Source organism: Stenella coeruleoalba, assembly GCF_951394435.1.
Source record: "Stenella coeruleoalba genome assembly, chromosome: 3".
NCBI lineage: Eukaryota > Metazoa > Chordata > Mammalia > Artiodactyla > Delphinidae > Stenella > Stenella coeruleoalba.
Window position 1 is genome coordinate 8,820,538 of NC_137148.1, and position 24,622 is coordinate 8,845,159.

The following is a 24,622-nucleotide window of genomic DNA, read 5'->3' on the forward strand; positions in this document are numbered from 1 at the left end:
TTGTAGGCTAATTAACTTTATGTTTGGGAAGGTCTAATTTAAAGCACGCAGCAACATTTAGAGCTGATTGAGATAATAGCAGTGCTGTGCATAGATTCTACTCATACATTTTCTCCCCTAAGTAATAATTATCAAGAAAGTAAGTCTCGCGTCTCACGTCTTCTGTTTTATTCTGATCTGAGGTGAGCATTTTCACTGATGCAATTTTTACACAGGGATCTTCATTCCTATTTGTTGGGAGACCAGGAAGAAAATGAGAACAGTGCAAACCAACAAGCTAACAATAACCAGCACGCTCGAAATAACAACGCCCTCCCCGTGGTGGGGGAGGGCCTGCATGCAGCCCACCAAGCCATCCTCCAGCAGGGCGGACCTGTTGGCTTCCAGCCTTACCGCCGGCCCCCGCATTTCCCACTCAGGGTAGGTGCTGCCCCGACTTAGCAGGGATCGAGCTTTCCAGCTTCTGTTGAGGAGTTTTTCTGCTGTTATCGGCGCTGTTAGTATGTGGTCCTCTGTGTAGACGCATCTTGCAGTCTTCCTGACAAGAACCCACATTTTAGGCCTCTCATTCTGCAACACATAATATATGTAAATGTCAGATAAGCTGATGGAATTTTAGATGTAAGCCGTGGAGTTGGGAGTCCATGTGCTGTTGGTCCCTGCTGTTGGAAGGGAACAAGATAGAAGACCCTAGATCAAATAAGAAGTTGCCATTCCTGATTCATTTCACCTGTGTGTCAGGAACTGGAGGGGGTATTTCAGTGTTTTCCTCTCTTTAATCCTTGTAGTATTAATCCCAATGCTGCAAGGTATGAGTAGTAATCTCTTGTTTACATCTGATAAAACTGAAGACCAGATTAGTTAAGGAAGTACTTGGCTCAGCAAGACTTACCCCCAAACTCCACCAAAACTGTTCCTGTCAAGGGTCACTAGTGACCTTCATGGGGTTAGATTCAATGGCCAGGTGTTAGTCCTCACGTCACCTGCTATATTAGTAGCGTGTCATATGATTGCTCACTTCTTGCTCCGCAAAACACTTTTTTGAAATTTGTTCAGGAAGCTTCGTGGAGGAGGAGTTGATACCTTTAAGTCTTTAAAGTTTGGGGTCAGGCAGATTAAAAAATGGGAAGTGGGAAGGGCATTCCAGCCCTGTGTCAGGACAAGAGGCAGGTTAGCCATGGTAGGTATGGAACCTGCGGGGAGGTGAATGTGTGGAGTGGGGGGTGGGAGGTGCAGGCGAGTTGCAAGAGCTGGGGAGGGAGCTCTCAGAGATGGGGGTGGAGCTGTGAGACTTGAGGCTTTCGGATTGACAAAAGGTATTTTCTAAGCAGAAGGTACTTCTGGCCTAGATTAGAGAGAGAATCACTAAGGGATTTCCCTGGCTGCGAAAGCTGACCAAGGCTCCAGCCCCCTCTCGGAGTGTTATCATCGTCAGTGCTTTCCAGTCTTCCTGCTGGAGCTCTGCCATTTGGGCTTAGTCAGGTCAAGGCAAGCAGCACCCTGTCTTTCTGTCCGGGGTAGCCACTTCCCTCTTGTCTCAGTGTATTTCCTTTTTATCTGCACTTCTCAGTATAGGAGCCACCAGCTATAGCTACAACGGCCGTTTACTTTTAAACTTAATTAAAAATAAATACAGTTTGTAAATATGTGGTGTGATGGATGTGTTAATTACCTTGATGGTGGGAATCCCTTCACGGTGTATACATATATCAAGTCACATTGAACACTTTAAATATATTACAGTTTTATTTGTCATTTATACCTCAATGAAACTGAAAAAAGAAAAGAAGGTACATTTCTTGTAGACCACACACACACTCAAAGTAAGTAGAATTTAAAATTCCGTTACTCATTCATGGTGACCCCATGTCAAGTGCTTAGTGGCCACTTGTGCCAGTGGTTCCTGTGTCGGGCAGTGCAGGAGTAGACATGTCCATTATCACAGAAGGTTCTAATTGGATAGCACTGTTAGGGAATAAGCTTTCCTTTCATGAGAAGTTGTTTTTGAGAATTTGATAAAAATAAGCAAATATTGTTAGTTTTAATTAATAGTGGGGGAAAATTTAAGCTGATTATGTTTTTTTGTTTGTTTGTTTTGGTTTTTTTGGCGGTACGCGGGCCTCTCACTGTTGTGGCCTCTCCCGTTGCGGAGCACAGGCTCCGGACGCACAGGCTCAGCGGCCATGGCTCACAGGCCCAGCCGCTCTGCGGCATGTGGGATCTTCCCAGACCGGGGCACGAACCCGTGTCCCCTGCATCGGCAGGCGGACTCTCAACCACTGTGCCACCAGGGAAGCCCTAAGCTGATTATGTTTTATTTTTGTGCTCTCTGATTCAAAATATATTGGTACTTGCTGATGTATCTGATTATATGAAAGTGGGCACAGTTTCCTTTCGGCCAAAATTATAGTTAATATTACCTAAAATGAAAATTTCCTTTTTATGTGAGATGGAAGGAATCCTGGAAATACAAATATAGGCAGATCGTTTTTTACTGGGAGAATTGTGTTGATTCTTTGAGGAGTGTCATAAAATGCATTGAGCACAGATGAATTCTGTTTATGCACTGCTGTGTTTTGCCTTGCAGATATTTTTGTTGATTGTCTTCATGTGTATAACCTTACTGATCGCCAGCCTCATCTGCCTTACTCTACCAGGTATGAGGTTATCCTAGCTCTCTGCTAATGACATCATGAAAAGATGCTTTGTTTTAAAAGGGTATGTCTTGCTGACATGTGATCTTTCATCACATATAAACTTGAAGTAGTTATCCCCATTTTTATTGAATATGGGATACTGTTCTCTATAGGGCTCTGCGTTTCATTGGACTCATTTGTATCGGAGCAGAGGGGGACAGAGTCAATATACAATTTATGATTAATTTTTGGAAGTAAAGTACTTGTGGTCACTCATTTTATATAGACATTTTCTTATTGCAGTGTGGGTTCTCAAAAAGTTGTCTGGGATTTGCCTCAAAGCGTTCTGGGGGTGGGGAAGTAGGCAAAACTATAGAAGATGTTAAGATTGGCTGTGAATTGATAATTTTTGAAACTGGGTGATTGAGTACAAAGGATTTTATTATAGGATTTTCTCTGCCTGGGTATATGTTGAAATTTTTCATAAACTTTTTTTTATAAAAAATTTTTCAGCATCTTAAAATAAAAATGTATGCATAAAAAAAAAGTCATCTGTGTGGCTTAAGTCATTTTTTTCAAGCTAGTGTTTTGATGTTAATTATGTTTGCCTTCATTATGTAATTATCTTTCCAATCCACTGCATGCTATTGCTAGAGACCTTTATGAAGCCAGGCTATTTCCCTTTATCACCTGGTAATCATAAATACTAATCGCTAAATTTCAGCTAAACAGGGTTTCTTCATCTAACAAGTAAGAAGCTGTCGATGAATATAGTAGTTTGTCATCTTCTGCAGAGGTCAGGGGTAGATGGGGGTGGAGTCCAAAGCCAGTGACAAAGTGTCAGAAACAACTTGCTGCCCCCTCCCCCCGCCGCCTCCTAGTTAGTGTTATAGCAAGCCAGAAGATTCTGAATCATACTGATATGTGTTAGCCACTTAAATAATCAAGTGAAGATAATTTTCAGGTCTTATCAAGCCTGTACATGTTATTGAGTTAGTGTCTTGATTATAGCACTAACTCAGTATAACTTTATAAATCAAATTTGTATTAAATACTTGAGTTTTCCCATGAGGGCTAAGGCTGGGGAAGAGCAGCTAGTTAATTTCAAGTGAGGTTTCTTAAAAAAAAAAGAATAGTTTCTAATTTGTAAGAGTTGTGATTCACCTTAAACTGGTAAAAATAAAGTTGTGTTGTTTTTCACTGTTTCTGCACAATGATTTTTGACCGTGAGAACTTTGCTCTTAAGTTCACTACTCAGACCTCAGCTGTTAAAAAGACAAAGTCTAGTTAACTATTGGGTGCAGTGTAGTAAACATTGTTGAGAAAACTCAGTTTTTGAACTTTGGACAGCTTTACATTTGTGATTTTTATGTTCCATTTTCATGTTTTTATCAGAAATATTAAAAAGTTAACAAAAGAAGGAAACCTAGTTTTAGTGCTTGAATTTGGCAATACAGGTACATTAATTTCGTTAAAGATTGTTAAGTAAATATTTCCCTGTTAATCCAGTCCCACCATCTAGTGGAAGGAATGCAGTTATGTTTAATCATAGAAATGCTTTTGTCATAGTACACATTTAAGGTGGTGAGGATGCTGTTTTCCCCATAGGTTACTTTATTGTAGCTGCATTTTAGCTAATGTTAAGTTACTGCAAACTAGAAACTAACCCTGACCTCTCAAAAACACTTTAGAAGTATGTGAAGTATGGAATGAAAAGCAGCCTTTAAATTTTTTTTTTTCTATTTTATTTTTGGCTGCGTTGCATCTTCATTGTTACGCACAGGCTTTTCTCTAGTTGTGGCGAGTGGGGGGCTACTCTTCGTTGCGGTGCGCAGGCTTCTCATTGTGGTGGCCTCTCTTGTTGCAGAGCACGGGTTCCAGTAGTTGTGCCACATGGGCTCTAGAGCACAGGCTCAGTAGTTGTGGTGCATAGGCTTAGTTGCTCTGCGGCATGTGGGATCTTCCCGGACCAGGGCTCGAACCTGTGTCCCCTGCATTGGCAGGCGGATTCCCAACCACTGTGCCACCAGGGAAGCCTTAAATTTTTAAAAACCAACCGAAAAAGAACAACAAAGAATCTTGGAGTAGAAATATGTATATATAGAATGCTAGACATTTTTACTGAATTATCAGTGGTATTTTTATATCTTTAACATGCACGTGTGTTTATTTCATGTAGATAAATACTTAACATGTATTTGTCTTCAAAAAATGAGTTATCTTCATATCCAGGCTGTCTGTGAGATTGCAAAGAAGTGTGTAACGTTATCAGCACTGCGGCTTGTAAACCTGACTGTTGGGGTGGTTTAGCTTGACTGGAGGCAGTGTGCGTCCGCGGTCAAGAGCATGAGCTCTGTCCTGTAGACAGGAGTTCACATTCAGCCTCCGCCCTTGTGTGACCTTGCTTGGGCAAGGTTCTGTTGCTGAGCCTCGGTTTCTTAGTCTTCAGAGTGGAGGTCATTGCTGCTTGCAGGGTTGTTGGGAGGATTAATGAGAAAATGTATGGAACATGTTCAGCACAGCCACTAGCTCCTTTTAGACATTGAAAGGTAACAGGTAAGTACTGTATTAAGGAGAAAAAGACACTGGAAATGGAGTCTTCCTTTTTTCTCCAGCCTTATTAAGATAAGTAACCATGTAAAGAAAGTTACTATATAAATGATCTTGACTGGTAGTTAGATTTTTGTGGGTACATTGTGGAGTTTATTTGTAATAACTCTTTGTGTGAGGCAGTTCCTTAGACAACTTTCACATGTTTCCTAAGTTTCATTATATTTAGATCTTAATTTTTTTCCTAAGAAAAACTAGTGTGGTATTTTGTTAATGTGCCCACTTCTGATTAAAATAAGCTTAGTTTTCTATCTTAATGAATGACCCAATTGAAAGAAAGTTACTCTAAATTATTTGTAATGTTCCTAAATGTTAAAAGTATTGACAACACAAATAATAGAAAGTAAATTTTCCATTTTTGGCCTGTTATGTGCATAATGATTTCATTTGATAATACAGACAATAAAAATAACACCCCCCTCAAGTGGTTTCAGTCCCCAAAGAACAAGTAATTGGCCTGGCAAGTCAGAATGCATGTCACAGGAGAGCTCATCCCCAGTGACTTACTGTGGTCTGGTTGTATCTTAGTCAAATAATTACATTCTTTTGAATTTGGGGGGTTTTGTTTTTATTTTGTTGGTTTGCTTTTAACAAAGACACTGATATATCAAAATGTGATGTCTCTTTAATAATGACTTAAAATGACTAAAATTTTTGAAAATACTAGTAGTACAACATTGACATCAAGATTAGAGTTCTCTTTACATGACTACATGTGTAATATATCAGCTTTTCTATTTTCAGTATTTGCTGGCCGTTGGTTAATGTCATTTTGGACGGGGACTGCCAAAATCCATGAGCTCTACACAGCTGCTTGTGGTCTCTATGTTTGTTGGCTAACCATCAGGGCGGTGACAGTGCTGGTGGCATGGATGCCACAGGGACGCAGAGTGATCTTCCAGAAGGTTAAGGAGTGGTCCCTTATGGTAGGTTTTCCTAATACAGACTGATCTTGTCTGACAGGAGTAGTGAATATTTTTCCAGTAATTTCTTTTAATCTTTTCACTTTTGTTTCTTCACTGTGTTGATAGAGTCAAGAGAGTTGATTTTTTTGAATTAGAAAGAGTGTTCCTTTAAGACAGTAGTTTTCTGGTTCATTCTGAGAAATATAGTCAGATGTATTTGAGGGTTAAAAGAAAATCATGCTATTAAATGATCCGGTAAGGCCCTTGAGTAATAAGATATTCTGTAGAAATTAAAATCAATTTGTTTAAGTAGAAATTTCCTTTAATGATATTTTTTCTAAAATCTGATTGAAAAAAGATTTTTTAATACATCAAATGTTGACTTCAGGATTAAGTCAGTGTTTTTCACATAAATGGGAAATTGTGTGGTAATTTACTGATTGATCATAATGTTGGCTATGACTGGTAAATATGTTTAGGTCACTGCTTTATGCCTTTTCATTTGTATAATTAACTCTGGTTTTGTATCTGAATTTATATCTTGATTTCACTGAAAGTTTAATAGCTGTTTAATATTAATGTTGAAAGAAAAACATAGGAGATTCATTGTATATTAAGAATGGAGGGAGTTGATTGCTGTGTAATCCATAAGATGAGACACTTACCTATATTTAAAATACAGAAACTAGCTAGTACCACTTTTCATTTGATATTCTTCCATATCATGTTGCCATGTGAAGAAGTAGGTACTGCCTCAATGCACACCATTTTTAATCTCTTGCTGTTGAAATGAATGTACTTACTGAGGCTCCCTTAAGAAAAAGGGACATCAAGGCCACTTTAAAAACTGATTTCTTTGTCAGGATTTCATAGTGGCTCTTGCATGTTATCTCTTCTCTTTGTGTCTACTTTATTTTCATTTTGCCACTTTGTCCAAATTCTAGAGCTGTGTTAATAGAATAGCCCTGTGGCTAATGGCTACCATATTGCACAACACAGATACAGGACATTTCTGTCATCATAGTAAGTTCTGTTGGACTGTACTGTTTTCAGGGGAGCTAATTTGATCAACTTGGTAATTACCTTAACTGGGGTTATGCAGAGCCCTTCAACTATACCAGTCCATCTCAGGGGTCACAGGTCAGCCTGTGGGTGGACCACCACTGGATCAGGGGCCTGGGACAACCAGTAGCTTTTCATGGACAAACAAAAGCCTACTCCTGAGACTGAGATTGAGAAAAGCAGCAAAGCCACCTGATTAATATATGTAATAAAATGAATTTCCTATAATTTTGTAGCAGTAATGCATAGTAATTTCATGTTTTTGTTATAGCTTGAGTTTTTATAGTTACACATTCAGATTTCATTTAAACGTGTAACATAAAATGTAAGTTGTTTAAGGTATATATTCGTTCTGTTAGGCATCAGGTCAAAGAATAGTAAATTTCCACATGAGATAAAGAGCTTGGCTTAAAAGTCATAGAGTCTCTAATGACAAGGCTTTTCATTCCCTGATAGATAATGAAGACCGTGATAGTTGCAGTGCTGCTGGCTGGAGTCGTCCCGCTTCTTCTGGGGCTTCTGTTTGAGCTGGTTATTGTTGCCCCCCTGAGGGTTCCTTTGGATCAGACTCCTCTTTTTTACCCATGGCAGGTAAGTGTGTATCTTTTGCTCATGATATTTCTTTATGTATTTGGAATCAGAAAAATTCTTAATTGTTTAAAGTGATTTTAAGCAGTTTGTTTAGGAAGATTCCTTAATTTTTTCTATTGTAGGAACTCTTATAAAATCGATTAGATAATGCATTTTAGCTTTTGAAATATGCAGGTCATGCAACACCTTTAAAATACCTTACTTTATAGGTTTAAAATGTCACTATAGGCTTCACCAGTGTTTAAAGATACAAACTAATGTGTTGAACTTTTCACTTTTAGTTAGGGTGAGATACCTTGCTCCTTTTGGCTTTGAGACTCGAAGTAATAACTTACCCTTTTGAAAAATTGCAGCATTTTTTCCCACAAAGTCACAGGCCTTATTAAAAAGAGCATTCTGAGGGAACCTATACAGGTCACAGCAAAGGCCTTAAAATGCTCACAGAAAAAGAAATTTAACTTTTCTGTCATACTTAGAGCCTGAAGTTAATGTCATAGACCTCAAGTTTTTAAGAGATGTTAGGAGAAAGAGCTAGGTATTGACTTCAGTCATTCAAAGGCTTTTCAGCCTTGTTTTAAAAATCTCCTTTTAGTAGATTATGATGAATTTTTCAGAAATGAAAATTGTCCTCTACTTTCCAGATGAAGAACCCCCATAAACTTCATCTAACAGCAAATATTTACTTGAATTCTTTAATGTACATCCAAACCCTATACTGTATAACTGAGATGGAAATGAGACTAATGCAGGAACTTCTTGGGGACCTTAAAGGCTGGTGGGAAAGATGGTTACTGTGCTGTGATTGGGGCAAGCACAAGAAGCACTGCATCGTGTGGGAGAGGCATCTACCCAGCTTGGGGGCTTCAGGTGCGGTCTTCTGCAGGAGATAATGTCTAGGACAGCACGATAGAGTGCGGAGGAGTGGGTGAGAAAGGAAGAAGTGTATTCCAGGAGGGAGCGAGTGGGCAGACTTTGAAGTGAGACAGAGCATACGACATAGGGGACCTCCTCTCATCCGGTGTGCTCATAGATTAGAATCAGAGTGAAAGGGAGCAAGAAAGGGGAATCGTTAAGCATATATGACGCCTTTCTGTAGGAGCTGCATTGCAGTGTAGTCTAATAGCATCAGTGATTGAAGTAAGGCTGTTTTTCACAGAATAATGCCCGCAATAAAGGTAGAAGAATTAACAATTAATTAGGAAAGTTACTGTTTTGCAATAGTTAACAAAATAATTGATTCTAAGGATTGTCAGTGGATTCTGAACCTATCAGGTGAAAGTCGATGGTTCTTTAGCTACTGTGCTGCAATAGCAAGTTACCTTGCAGCTCCAGCTTACCGGCATAAAACAACCATTTATTTTGTCCACAGAATCTGTGGATCAGATATTAAGACAGGGTATATTGGCTTGTGTCTGTTTCATGTTATCTGGAGTCTCATCTGGGAAGGCTCAGTGGCTGAGTGTGATCTGACAGCCTTATTAGCTGGTATCATTTGGAGACGTCATCACTCATGTGTGAGAGTTGGTGCTGGTTATTGGTTGCACCGTATCTGGGCTATTGGCTGGAGCCCCTGGATGTACTTGAGCTTTTTTACAGCTTGGTAGCCTCAAGGCACTTGGGCTTCTTACAAACAAGGCAGACTTGCATCACTTTTTATGACCTTTTCTCAGAAGTCCTGCAGCGTTGCTCTTCACTACGTTCTGCTGGGTATGAGCAAGTCACAGTTTGGCCTGGATTTAAGGGAAGGGGATATAGACCCCTACCACTCCACGGGAGAAGGATTTGCAGTCATGTTTTGATGCCACTACAGTGCAGAAGTGGTTGTTTGCATGGTGACAAAGTGTCACCTTACAGACTACTTGCTACCTCAGAGGGAAACACAACTTTATAGGGGAGGGGTCAGGCAGATGCTACCGTAACCCAAGAGATCACTGCAGATGTGGCAAACAGATGGTATACGCCTCCTGAGGTTGTTCAGTACGCGGCACTGAAAACGAGCAAAACAGCCCCTGGGGTCCAGGAGCTAGGCCTCCTGCTGAATGTGAACAATTGACAGAACATCAGCATCACACAAGGCCACTCTGTGACCAAGATGGATCAAGACAAACTCAAGACCCCTCCATAATCATGTCTGAACGCAGGCAAAACATGAGTATTGTTCAAACCACAAAAATGCCCCAACATGCCAGTACCCTGGCTGACATGATTGGCTGCTCCTTTGTTTGCTACTACAGTTTGATTAGCCTCAGCCTGTCCCTTCTTCTGGATAAGATTTATTAAGATACCCAATTACAGATTACCTGTACTTTCTACTTAGCATCTGGAATAGAGCAAAGCCCTGCTTCCTTAAATCCTCCCCAAATCACCTCACACAAGCCAGGAAACTGTAATAAGCCTTTTCTAACACTCTTACTAAGGGCTCCAACTTCCCCATACTGTTTGTTCTCCCTCACTGCATTGAGTAGTGATGCAGCTTGTTCACTTACACCTGTGTTCCTGGTGGTCTTGACAGTGCCCAACATTGTGACCTTGGAGAATTATTTGAAATTATTCAATTTTAAGAATGCTTATATGTTATGACTCATCAGTTTTCACTTTTCAGAATATCCTGCAAAGAAACATTTACATGTGTGCAGGAGACATGAACAGGGTTCTGCTATTATATAATTTTTTACCATGTCAAAAATATTAGAAGCAACCCAGATGTCCATCAATAGAGAATGACTAAATAAAATGTGATATATCTTTGCTTTTGAATCCAGTGCCGCAGTTAAAAAGAAGGAAGTAGAGCTGTGTATTTCTTCGCTTGTTTGTATTTTTGTTTTGCTATATGTTTTGATATAGATAGCTCTCAGACGTGGTTTTTTTTTTTTTTTTTTTTTTGCGGTACGCGAGCCTCTCACTGTTATGGCCTCTCCCATTGGGAAGCACAGGCTCCGGACGCACAGGCTCAGCGGCCATGGCTCACGGGCCCAGCCGCTCCCAGGCATGTGGGATCTTCCCGGACCGGGGCACGAACCCGTGTCCCCTGCATCAGCAGGCAGACTCTCAACCACTGCGCCACCAGGGAAGCCCTCACGTGTTTTTGAGTAGGGGAAAAACACAACTTGCAAACAGAGTGTGCAGCATGGTATCCTTAATATTCTGGATAAAATCCCAAAGTTTGAGAGAACAGCTTGCTTTTTGTCCATCCCTGACTCGAAGCTGCTTGCCTTTCCTGCGTCAAGTGACTACAGACCTATGGGAGGCTGGACTCTTTTTTAATTCTAGCAGAGGAGCTAGTGTGGTATGTCTTTTTTTGTGGGAAAGGACTGGAAAGCAGTGGATCTTGAAAGAGCTGGAACCTCAGTGATCTGTGGACCTCCTCAGGTGAACATTAACCTCACTTGGGTGCCTTCTGGACTCCCAAAGGCCAAGAGAAAGCTGAGTTGGTGGTTGAATCTTCCCTGCTTGTGAGCCTGGAAAGATAGAGAAAAAAGCAAGGAGGATTTCTCCATGTTCTTATTTGGGAATTGTTGGCTTGCTATCCCAGAGGTCTAACAGGCTAAAGATCCTTTTGCAGCCCTTTAGGATATTCTCAATCCGAGCCTCTGAACCACATTGAGCCAACAGAGAAAAATAACACATGTTTTATGTAAGGGGGGCCCAGCAGCCACAGAAAGGAAGGCCAGGCAGAGCCATCAGAACACATGCCCGGTGATGGAGAACTGCTTGCAGAGCCGTGAGCATCCAAATAGAAGAATAAAAACACAGGGGTATGTGGGCATGCACACACAATAGCAGCCATAAAACAGAGTGAAATCGTCGTGATGTTACATAGCGTGGATTTCAAACAAATTCAGTAAATGAATTAAAGATGTGGCTAGTCAGATTGGAGGCCTGGAAGACTGATGCACAGAGCAAAACTGAAGAATAGGAAATTGAGGGGAGAGGAAGAGTCTTGGAGGATACACCCAGGAGACTTAATATAGCCATAATAAGGGTTCTGCAATGCAAAAATATGAGGCAACATTGAAACAAAAATAGGAGACAGCATTGAAACAAAAATAGACATTTTTAACTAAATTGAAGAAAGAACTGATCTGTAGGTTGAAGGACCTCATCAGGTTTGGTGAAAAGAAAATTGATGAGAAAAATGCATATTTGGGCACATCTTGGTAAAATTTCTGAATTAAATCACAAGCTTCAAAAAAAAGCATACTAGCAGTGGACTTTGCAGCACTGAAACCATAAGGTAGAAGGGCATTTAGAGACCATTGAGATAAAAGGGACAAAACCCAACCTTCCTATACCTAGAAAAAACGTCATTCACCCATTCGTCTGTCAGGATGAAGAGTGATATTTGAGATTATGCAAGAATTCAGTGCATGCATCAGCCTCCCACCCTATTTGAAGATGTTTTGGAAGACCAACCAACCAAACCAGAAAATCGGAACAGAACAGTATGAGCAAAATCCATATAAAACTGATACACATATTTCCTATGGGACATACATGTATAGACATAGATCGGTGCATAAGGAAACAAACGTGGAAGGTACATACCAAATGTTAGCAGTGGTTATTGCTGGGGAGGGATCAGGATTTGGGCTGGTGGTCACAGAGGACTCCAGCCTTCTCTGGAAAGGTTTCAGTTTAATGTAAGAATAGATTTAAATGTTACTTGATACTTTTAAAACATACATGTATATATATATTTTTAAGATAAACAGAACCAGTTATGAAGGACGTTGTGTGCTGTGTTCAGGGTTGTAAGCACGGAGGTCTCCTTAAATGATCTGACTTGCACTTTAAGAGATCACTTAGGCAGTGGGAGTGGTGATCCCTTTGGCTGCCTGGTGGATAGTGAGGTGGGCAGGCCAGAGGCACAGCGGGGAGCTTGGCGTGACTGGGGAGGTCCTAGTAACAGCTCAGCAGAACTGCGAGCACACCCGGCTGGAAGCGCTCTGAGCCTTCAGGAGCCCAACTGGAAAAACAGCCCAAGGATGGTTTGATGAAATAAAGTCAGGGCACTGTTTTATTTACTTGCTTGTTCAGATCTCCATTAAACACTTTTCTTAGTTCTCTTGGGAAAATAATGTAGTTGTGTTTTTTTTTTTTTTTTTTGAAAGACACAAGAATGAGTTTTGATAGAAACATTGAACTTGAGCTGTTGGGGAAAAAATTCCCTGGATTTTCCAGCGTATTTATTCTTCTGTGAAATCGTTACTAATCCAACAGAGTTTTTGTTTTGAAGTTAATAATGCAAGAAATAGCCTCTGTGCTGGGTTTATTGTTAAAAACAAACAAAAATCTGTTAAATGATTTTTATTATCCTAGGATTGGGCACTTGGAGTCCTGCATGCCAAAATCATTGCAGCTATAACATTGATGGGTCCTCAGTGGTGGCTGAAAACTGTAATTGAGCAGGTAAGCAAGTTCGGCTTATGGGACTCTTATTTTCCACGTTCCCACTTTTCTAAGTTTTATACATTTTCTTTAATGAGCATATATAACTTTTTTTTTTCTTTAAGGAGAAAGGCAGTTTACTCTTACACCATGAATTTTCATCAGCTACTCTTAACACTTCCCTTATCTGAAAGTTAACCAGTAGCTTAAAGTGCCTAGAACCCTGACTAAAGTAAAGGCAAAATTTAGCATATGTGCTTTTTTTTAGAGCAGGAGTTCTGATGAAGGCTTGGTAGTCAGTTTTGTAAGCCTGTAGTAAGGAAAAGAGGTTATTGTTCAAGGCAATAAATAAAGAAAATGGCAGGAAAAAAATAGATTTAAAAAAGCAGAGCTCTTTGGGAATATTTTAGCTGTGTAACACCTAAGACAGTTTTGTGTTATGGAGCTGTCATATAATGTGGTCATTGAGGTGATCACCTTGAAAAAAATAGATGGTACTTCTGTACTTTGGTAATAAGGCTAGGAAGTAGGATAATTCATTTTAGGAAGATTTCTTCCAAAGTAACCAACATAGTAGATTTTGGTACTTATTTCTTTTAAGTTTTAGTTACCTAAAGAATGGACTTATGGACAACCCTCTTGTCCTTAGGGCAGCATCAACTTAATAAGGTGTTACAGTTTTGTAGCACTGAAGGTATACCTCCTTTTGATGTATAGGAAATACAGTAGTTCTCAGCCCAGTATGCACAAGAAACTCACCCAACAATTTCTGTACTTGGAGATTTGTGAGGGTGGGGAGAGCCAGGGAATTGGTGTGTGTTTGCATGCATCTCTCAAGTGCGGGCTGATTCTGAAGTGAGATGGATTGCGGGCTGCGTGGCAGCATGTCCATTCACGATAGGAGTACAGACCAGTCCACTCTAGAGTTTCCAGATGAGACTCTGACCCTTGTGGAGAATAAGCATGAAGTTACACCTGGGGGCTGTGAAACACTGTTGATCTCTATAATATTTTGCTCTCTGATGCATTCTTTCTCATACATGTGTCTAAGTTTAAGTAAAATGATTGAGAAACACCGGGATGCCTTGCTGCATTAATTTAAATGCATTTGGGTTAAAAGGATTTTGGTGGGCCAGAGGGGACCTGTGGAGCAGTAAGCCTGTTGTCATTCACCTTGAAATGCTCTGGCCCACTTCCGAGGGACCTGGGGATTGGAGTTGCACCACACTGTGTGACTATGGGCCAGGAGAGGTTGAAGTGCTGGGGGAAAAACACAAACAACGCTCTGCTGTTTCGTCCCTTTCTGTATACCATCTTTATTTTCCATTATTCCCAAGATTTCCCCACTTCCATCCATTCTTTCCTCTGCAATACTATCCCGTAGAACTTTCTAGATGAGATGAAATATTTTAGAAATTCTTGAATTTAAAAAAAATTCACTGTAGAATTCTTTCATACTAAATTGTTCCATAAAATACCTTCGATTTGTTGAAATTTAATTTATACAGGCTTTTTAGAAACATGCTTCCTGTTTATAATGTATTCAGATAAAATGAATGCAATCTTGAGTAGTAACACAGGTCACTCTTAAACAATTTATGTATGAAGTTACTTCAAGTTGTGTAGTCTTCAACTAATATTATTGGATGCCATCTGGTATCGTATAGCACAAGGCTAGTGTAATTATTATTCTAGATTATCATCTTATTATTTTATCTCTTAGCAGAGTTAACTGCAAAGTGTAAGGAAGTAAATGCATTTCTTTAAAAACTTATGGATACCATACTTATGTTTGTGTTCCAGAATTTGCCTTGACTTCTGAAAAAATAACAAGTTTGAATCTTTTGGGCTGGTAGATCCAGCTCCCTGTGCTTGAATTCAGCAGATTGCTCTGTTAACCTGGAGGAATTTGTCTTGTATCCTTATTCTCATTTTTTACCTCTATGTTTCAGGTTTATGCAAATGGCATCCGGAACATTGACCTTCAGTATATCATTCGGAAACTGGCAGCGCCAGTGATCTCTGTGCTCTTGCTTTCCCTGTGTGTACCTTATGTCATCGCGTCCGGCGTCGTTCCTTTACTTGGTGGGTAATGCTGGCTGAGGGCTTCAGAGAGCACCTTTATTCACATCATTACATTCTTGTCACTTATGGTATCAAAGGTTGCCTGGCTCCAAATGCTTTATTGTAAATATAAATCCAGCTAAAACAGTGATTTTAAAAGACTGTTTTTCTTAGATTTCACTAGTTAGGGCAAGATGAGGATCATAAAACGCTTTGGTACAGTTTTTTTCCCTAGGCAGGTGAGAAAGTATTGACATTTAAAAAAATATCCTTTAGCGTAAAAGAAAAACCAAAGAGGAGAAGCTAATTTGTGACACTTTAACATCTAGATATTATCAGCTATGTACTGAAGAATCCTCACATGACCTTAAAGCCAGCAATGTGTTCAGAATTATAAGCACAAAGCTTTCCCCTCCAAATCTTTTGCTTCTATTGAATTCCCTCTGTCAGTTACTAGCATTATCATCCAACAAGGTGTATAAGTCAGAAACCTTGAAGGTCATCCGTGTCACCTGAGGCTCTCTGCTCTTCATACTCAGCTGGGTTCCAAGTGCCTCTGATCTGACCTCTGGAACCCATTCTCTCATCTTTGGAGCCCTTGCCTGCAGCTCACGTTGAGATGAACATCAGCTCTCACCTTAACCTCAACCTCAGCCGCCTCTCGTCTGGTTGCCTTGTTTTGAACTCTCCATCGCTAATTCATTCTCCACACTGCGGCCACGATGACCTTTCAGAAGAATAAATCTCGTTCATACCTTTTTGGTGAACATCCTTTTGTTGGTTCCTCTGTGCCTTTAGAACACAGTCCAGCTCCTCGGGATAGTTCACGAGGCTCTTCCTCTAGCTGGGGCTGGCTCCAGCTTGACGGCACTCCTTGCCTCACTCCATTTCATACAGGATGAGTTTCAGTTAAGCGCCCCTCCCCTCTTCTTAGGAAAAGGACATACTTTCATTTCACTGTCAGCCTTTATACACTTAGAGTTTTTCTTTTTTGGTTTTCCAGGTGTTACTGCGGAAATGCAAAATTTGGTCCACCGGCGGATTTATCCATTTTTACTGATGGTCGTGGTGTTGATGGGAATCTTGTCCTTCCAGGTCCGCCAGTTTAAGCGCCTTTATGAACATATTAAAAATGACAAGTAAGTGTAGACTTCATTTGTCTAGCTGCTTTTTGTTAAGATGTCTCATTTCTTAATTATTGTGTCTATTGTGATAAATCACAGGAGGGAAAAGTGCTCAGATTCTGGACGTATTTTGAGGTAGAATTGACAGGATTTGCTAACAGATTGGATGTAGAATGTGAAAAAGGGGGTTATCAGGACTTGGTTGGGTCAAGCAACTGGAAATACAGAGTTGTCATCTACGGAGATGAAAAAGACTGGGAGAAACTGGTTTGGGGAGGAAGAGTTCTTAATGTCCATTTGGAATAATTTTCAGTCTGTTTTCAAATGTTTTGGTCTGACAATATATTAAATAGTTTTAGATAAGAATAAGAAGCCTGCTTTAGGAATTAGCAGTGCCTGCCTAAGCCCTTCTTGCAGCCAAGGGCCATTGGGTTACTCTGACCATTGCTGAGAGAAGCTGTGAGGTTATTGCAGAAGCGTTGTGGCGCCCTCTGTTTTGAGGAAACTCTGCGACCTGACCTCTGAGAAATTGAGAACAGCCAAGGAAAACACCTTCTGGGGTAGCAGCCATTTGACCCTCCATGTCCTAATGGAAGGCTGAGTCCTCTTCTGCTTTAATGGCGCCTCACAGAGGAAGTAAGTTTGTAACTACCCATCCTGGTTTGCCCGGGAGAGTCCCAGTTTACACAGGCTGCCTGCGTGTCATTACTAACAGCGCCCCCTTTTACTCGTGAGTGCCGGCTTTGGGCGACAGATTATATGGTCACCTCATTTACTCTGGGGGCTCTTTAAGAGTAATATGTTTAAGAATGAAATTTAGAGAGTGTTCAGGGCTTCTCCAAAGCACTTACTGATGGTAATAAACACTAGAAGGCTTAGGCAGGCTGAGTATTAAGTTCTGTCAACCACGAAAGAATGGGGAGGGGCTTTCAGCGATGAAAGCCCTTTTCCCTCACTTCGCTTGTTTTGGCGGCACAGTCAGTCCGGCACCAGCGCAAAAGAGACACACCCTCGGGAGCTGCCTGCAGCCCAGTGCACTCTATTATCTTTCCCCACCGTTGCTTCGTGCAGAAAACCGTTGAACTCGGGCTCGACAGAGGGCGTGTCTTGTTCACCATTATACATCCACAGTGTATCTGCCACAGGGCTTGATCCCGAGGAGGTGCCAAGTGTGCGTGTGTGCGTGTGCGCTGTGGGCATGAGAGGCTGCTGGGGTAATAGAACTGGCTATGGGTTCAGAGTCTCATTTTTCTGCCCCTGAGTTACTTTTCGGTTTGGGGCAAGTTTACCTTCCTTTTCTCTCTGTGCTTGCTATCTTGATGTGGTTTGTGATTACATGTGTGTCAGGTAGTGCCATGTGTATTATCATGTCAGATATTGCTCAGTTGTCATTGTTCAAAGAGTTTACAAATTCCTCACAAGTTGAAAAAACACCGGTTGGTTGAGGGACAGTGGGATAAGGAATGATTAACTTCGGGAAGAGAATCAAGAAGACAAAAAGAAAAGGGGTGAAACAGTGAGCTTGTGATGAAGAAGCAGTAGGGTTAGTGGAATGTTTTAAAAAGTGAAATGTTAAGCTTCTTGGCGTAAATTGCCAGAGTACCTCATGAGACCTGTTTGTCAACAGAAAAGTGATAGATGAAAGTCAGGGTGGAGGAAGTCACGGGGAAAAATAAAAGTTGCCACACGGAGCCCTCCACACATGCCAGGCCTTTGTTACCGAGGCTTTTGCCTGCTTTCTGTTTCTTACAGCAATCATAGGACTATTGTTCTCATTTTATTGAAGAGCAAACTGAGCCTCAGAGACCCCAGCTCCCTGGCAGCCCTGTCACGTGCTGGCCTCACTCTCCTCCTCTTACACAAATGTGTAAAGTCCTGCCGGGCACGTCTTGGTCTGCACTGCTGCCTCCAAGTGGGTCCCCGTGCCCGCTTGAAACCATCACCCACACCGCCCCCGCCCCCCGCAGCTTGTTGCCATCAGCGTTGTCACCCACTGTTCTCCCGGGTCAGCCTCCAGGCCCTTCGCCCACGGTCACTGCAGCCCACCACTACTGCTCCCCCCAGCTCCTGCTGGCATCATGGGGACGCTGTGTCCTGGTGGAGGACCTCCAGCCCTGTCATCCCATCCACAGGCACTTCTGTCTCCGTTTCTGCAGTCCTGCTCCCTTTGCCATCACCTCTCATAGGTTAGGAGCACTTAATACTCTTTCTTGGACCATAACCTCGTACCTTCTGTCAGTCACTTGCATACAGTCATTTCTGTGCCCTCTTCCTTTGACCTCCTTGAAATCTTTGTCCTTTGATTTCTCCTTTTCTTTAGAACTAGAGCTTTTCAGGTTTTACTCTCCTCCCTACCCAGCTTTCTGATTATCATATTTCCAGTCCATTTCTTCAGATCTGTCCACTTACCTGTTTTGTAAAATACGATCCATAACAGATAAATCCCCTGAATAAGTTTCTTCTACCTTACCTACCTCTGGCCTCCAAGAGTCAGTTTATGAGGGCCCCTCACCTATGGACCAGAGCCTGTACTCCACTGCATAGCATCTGAGGCCTTCTGACATGTGCTGCTCTCATGTCTTCCCATAAATCCATACCTTTGCTATGAGATGCCTGCTTTTGTGCTGTTTGCCAGTATTCATTCTAGACTCCCCTTCTACCTACCTAACTACTGAAGGGTTTTAAGTGGGAGTGAAGTGATCTGATTTACATTTTAAAAAATGTATCACTGGCTGCTCTAAGGAAGAATGTTTTAGTAAGTAAGATCACATAAGAGAGTAACCACCCTGTTTTTAACAACCTAGGTACCTTGTGGGCCAACGCCTCGTGAACTATGAACGGAAATCTGGCAAACAAGGCACATCTCCGCCGCCTTCACAGTCATCCCAAGAATAAAGTGGTTGTCTCAACTACGTTGACCTTCCCCCGCCTTTACGTGTCCTTTTTTGTGGACTTCTCTCTGGAGATTTTCCCCAGTGATCTCTCAGCGTTGTTTTTAAGTTAAGGGTATTTGACTTGGGTTTTCAGCATTCAGCAAGCAGCAGTGCGAGGCTCTGCTGCCCTTCCTGCATCTTCTGACATCATTGCTGTCTGAGGTCTGTATATGTGTAAATAGAAGTTCCGGGATACCCTAAAACCTTGGATTAAACAGAATGTGCATTGTACATCTTTAAACAAAATGTATATTAATTTATTAAATCTAGTTGTCACTTTATTTTGGACCTGCTGTGATCTTGACAGGAAATGTGCCACAGAGCCATAGTGCAGAGGCAAGACTTCTTAATGACGTCTTTTGGAATGCAATGTCCTGGTGTTCCTAGCAGTTCTTATTAAGTGAACTGTACATTCTGTCTTGGCTGTTCAGACCTTACCAAGAACATAAAAGGAAATAAGTAGAAATCAACAGTGGAGTGTCTGTGGTAAGAAAACATGAACTTGTGCTTCACTGTCAATCGTTTTTGGAAGTTATTTTGTATAACACCAAAGCTGTTGTACATTTTCTACTGCCTGATTTTTTTTCATGTGTCTGTGTTTGTAATATTGTATAGTATCTTGTGCTAGGTGAGGAAATTATTTTTAATTTTGATAATTTAATATTCCTAGTGATCAGCATCAGGAGTTGGGTTTTGTGTTTGTTAGGGACGTGTCTATACTTAGAGAAAAGAAGAAGTCCAAAAGAAGATTTTTCCTTAGATCCTCCAGCCCCCTTTTCCCACACACAGCTGTCTTTTCGTCAGCAGTGGCCAAAGTCATGGAAGATCATAAATCTTACAGGATAACATCACCAGTGATACTGCATCTTCCTGGAATAAGGACATACTGAAGTGTTTTGTCAAATGTAGATGGGATTTGTGGTCTTAGATTGACAGCGTTAGAGAAGACGGGTTAGAACCCCTGGTCCTGCTGGTTAGTGCATCATTGGGTGAGGATTAGGGGCAGTGCATTTCTCCAAAGTTTCCAGAGCTTTTTGTTTACAGAATAAAACTATAAATAAAACCAACTTGATTTTATTTGACCAGAAGGAAGCTGACTGAGCTGGCCTTTTAACATAGGAGTACAGAATGTATTTCATTGGAAACGTGCTGTAAAAATCTCAGAAAGCAGAACACTTAGAAACTTGGTTTTCCTTCATAACCAAAGCTTCAAGTTAGAAGTTTAGAGAAATAGAATGGTTGGGCATGTGATCCAGGTTTTTAATGGTGATGGTATATGGTAAGGGTAGTGTTTGTTTTTGAATGATAACTTAGTTCTCAGAGAAAATGGACAGCATAGATCTTAAGAAACCATAAAAGAATTTCCATATAGTATTAAAACCCATAGGCTTAAATCTGAGAATTTTTAAAATATGAGAGTCAGCCAAACAGAAGTTACCAAAAGCAACACGTTCTGGTTGTTTTATATTTCAACAGTTTTTCCTGAAGTGGTAAGTGATTACTTTAAAACATCAGTATCAAAAAAAAAAAAAAAAAAAAAAAACTCGACATAGGATTCAGTGTTACAGTTTTTCGCAGTTTGTAGTAGCCCTTTCTCATATTTGAAATAAGGCCTTTGCTAGCCCTACCTTTACTTAGAAATTTAGTCCTACTGTAAAAATTAGGAGCATTTTAAACATAATGCCACCTGTCATGGTGTATGTCTATATCAATTGTTCTCTTTGGGAGAAAAATATTATCAAATTGGGCATATAACTTGATCGTGTTAATTTAAGTTTCTTTTTTAATTTTTCAGAGAATTTGTAGATCTTGATATAAAGTTATTGGAACACACTTATCTGTTTTACCAGAAAGAGATCTAGGCAGATATCACAAAAGATTAAAAATTGTTATTCTACAAAATTTTAAGTGAATCTTATCAGATATTTTGTAAAAAAAAAAAAAAAACACCAAAAAACAACATATAATATACATATATATATGTGTGTGTGTGAATATATATATATATATATATATATATATATATATATATATATATGAATGGCCAAAAAGTTGCCCTCCATTTCACTGGCAGATAACTTTATCTTGTCTTACTTAAGGATTTCCCCTGGTTTTTCAGTTGTGCTTTGTCCTGTTTTTTTCAATAAGGTGAATACTTTCATAAGGAAAGCATTTGCTGGCATACTATTTACTTGGGTAGCATCAAGATTTTATTATTAACCAATAGTCTTATAAATATTTAAAACTTGTAGTTCAGAAAGTGCTAGTATTGCTGCCCTTCTTCATGTAGAATTAAAAAAATAATAATAGTGTAGTTTTGCTTCATTTTACATTGGGCTAAGACTGTCTTCAAGGAATTTAATTAGGAAAGAAGACCTTTTTGCTTTATTTTTACTATTTATAAATTGAAGACAAATCAACATTTGGGGTTAGTTTTACATGACCAGTTATCAAATGGTCATAGTATGAAGTATGCAGTTGTTCATTATTAGCAAATTCTGTTTGATTTTTAAACTATTAAGTACTAATAGTTGAGATGAACACTGAAGAAAAATGCCAATGTGAAGTTTGTGTATAGCTAGCCTTAAAAACCTCCATGTTTTTAGGTGATTTTTTTCCTGTTCTCTGGAGAAACAGTGGAGATTGGACATCTCAATTCCAGATGTAAATGAAAAGTAATTTTTATTTCAGCATTTAATATAACTGTTATTACTGTGGATTCTTGTCTTGTGTTTTTTCTTTCCCTTATTCAAGTAATAGAGAAGAACTTTTTCTCAGATGATTTGATCTTAGATGATATGTCCTTTCTGTATTGGCAAAATGCTACTATTAAAGTGTAATTCTTGAATTTAGGTTGAATTGATGACTTTTTAAAACAAAACAGTGAAGCACTGGACATTGCTACATTGTATTGCATTTGCAAACACACACACACACACACACACACACACTCACTCACTCTGAAGAATGTTGCACCAGTATAAGGACACTGGCACTTTTTTAAACGTTGCAAGTGAGCTACTTACTCTCATTTTCAGGATTGAGTATTTTAAAGCTCTCTACTTACTGTGATAAGTTTTTTATATTGTAAAATTAAATGATTATGTTTAAAATACTCCTTTAGAATGTTACCTATTCAGTTGCCATCAAGAAGAAAACAAATGTCTTACTACAAAGGTATTACTGAAGCCTCACTTGTGGAGATTCTCTAACTTCCTTGTATCTATTTAATTAACGTGCCCCTCAATCAGATGTTTTCCTTTCAGTCCATTACTGCCCTGTGTCATTTTTTTAATCAGTAAAACAGCCATCACGAGTAAGGGCTTCTTTCAGGTAATCCCCAACAATATCTTTGGCATTTAATACAACATAAAGATAAGACAGGATACATCTGTTTTCATTCCCATCTATTTTGTATGAGTGCCTCATTTTGTAGTCATGAAATTAATATAGTACCTTAAATGAAAATGTAATGACCATAAGGCCTAGAAATGACTGTTGTAGAAGCTCAATGAATAGAACATTTACTTAGTTGGGATGTTAGTTTTCTATTAAATACCTTAGATACCCAGACCAACTTTATGTGTATATATTCTAAAGTGCTCCCTTTTTTATGTGGTTGTTTGTTGCCTTCTGAGTTGAGAGAAAAATTGAATAAAAACGTTAGTTGTAGCCTAGTTTTTTTGGTTTATTTTTGCTTTGTTGCAAGATTGCTTCAGAATTATGAAATGTGCATTATTAGTTGGCACAGGCAGATAATCCAGATCGTTAAAAGTATAATAATTATGGAAGAAAAAACTCAAGTTACATATGATTATAGCCCCTCCGTTCTAAGTAGGAACTTGAAAGTATAGTTGCAGAAGACACACCTTCCCCCTCTCTCCCTCCACTGTGGTTACAGCCCATCCTCACTGGGAAGAGCGAAGCCCTTCTTCTTGTGCCACAGGCAGGATGCCACCCAGCTCTGCGCCTCCACTGCAAGATCTGAGTGTAAAGTTTCACCAGGTTGTCTTTTAGGTGGAGATTTGGATAGAGTAAAAGTCCACTTCACATACTGATCATATGTATCAGAGAAAAAGGAAAGGGTTGCTTGAGGTTTTTAAAGTGCCCTTTGTGAAGAGATCCTTTTGTTTCTAATTTTTGTTTCTAGGTTCAAAACTTTTTCTATGATTTTTTTAAAATCATTTATGCATTTTTATTTATTTCAAATGCAGTGGTGGTAGGTGAAATGCTATTTGATCCATAGGGCATGTGTAATCTGTGAAGTTGAACTTTATTGCAAAGGAAATTGTACAGTGAAATCTCAGAAAGTGGCCATGAATTCCCTCCTCCTACTGTGCAGTTTGCAGCCACTCTTGTTGCGAACAGAGCCAACATCACGAGTGAAATGAGGGTCTGAGGAGGTGAATTCTCCCCAGCCCCACTCTCATTTTTTTTTGGTGTCTCTTTTGTTTCCAGCACTGTACTTAGTACTGTAGTAGAATGAGGTATAGGGTCTGCCTTCAAGGAGCCCAGTTAGAATGGAAAAGAACAAAAAAATGAGCAGAAGTTTCCATTGTAGGTAGGAGTCAAATGCCACAAGGAACACAGAAAGGACTCACCTTGGGCGAGGCTGTGATGACCTGGTGGCGCTCAAGTCCTGTTTTGTGTATACAGGCACCCCTCCCACACACCCACACCACAGTTCCTCTTTCACCCTCTTGCAAGTCCACTTCTGCTCAGTCCCACATGGCATACACCTGTCTGTATGTCAACAGCAGTAACCCACTTTACGTTGTCTAATCGTCATTTTGAAATTTCTTCCTTTACATATGTAACAGTGCCATGTCTTTCTGCTTCTCCATGTTTGTTCAGTAACTTTTCTTTAGGACAAGAAGCTTCATACACGAGAACCCCACTCATTCACTCCTTTCTTTGCTTAAATGGAGCAATCCCTTCTGCTAGCTGCACAAATCCAAAGGTGTGATGGAGCAGAATAGAGAGTCCAGAAATAGACCTACATGTATACAGATAGCTGCTTTTTGACAAAGGTGCAGAAGTCAAACAAATAGTGCTGGAGTAATTGGACGTCCAGATACAAGATTAAAAACTGATCCATATCTCAACAGTTGTAAAAATTAACTCATGGATTACAGTCCTAAATGTTAAAACCCCAAACTATATAACTCCTAGAAGAAGACCAAGGGGAAAATATTCAACCTTGGGTTGTAACCCCAAAAGCACAATCCATAGAAGAAAAATTTGATGAATTGGGCTTTATCAAAATTGAGACCGTCTGCTCTTTGAAATACAGTGTTTAGAGAAACAAA

At 40.0% G+C, this 24,622-nt stretch overlaps 1 protein-coding gene across 2 annotated transcripts in view; it reads left to right on the top strand.

Annotated features, from left to right (window-relative positions):
- MARCHF6 (membrane associated ring-CH-type finger 6) overlaps positions 1-22,990 on the top strand; it is a 76,324-nt gene extending 53,334 nt beyond the window's left edge. For both annotated transcript variants that reach the window (XM_079917105.1, XM_079917106.1), the window contains 8 exons: positions 216-420; positions 2,588-2,657; positions 5,991-6,172; positions 7,670-7,804; positions 13,124-13,213; positions 15,145-15,277; positions 16,260-16,395; positions 19,185-22,990. In XM_079917105.1, coding sequence (XP_079773231.1) covers positions 216-420; positions 2,588-2,657; positions 5,991-6,172; positions 7,670-7,804; positions 13,124-13,213; positions 15,145-15,277; positions 16,260-16,395; positions 19,185-19,275 — 1,042 coding nt within the window. In that variant the 3' untranslated portion in view covers positions 19,276-22,990. The remainder of the gene's footprint in view (positions 1-215; positions 421-2,587; positions 2,658-5,990; positions 6,173-7,669; positions 7,805-13,123; positions 13,214-15,144; positions 15,278-16,259; positions 16,396-19,184) is intronic.
- The last annotated feature ends 1,632 nt before the right edge of the window (positions 22,991-24,622 follow it).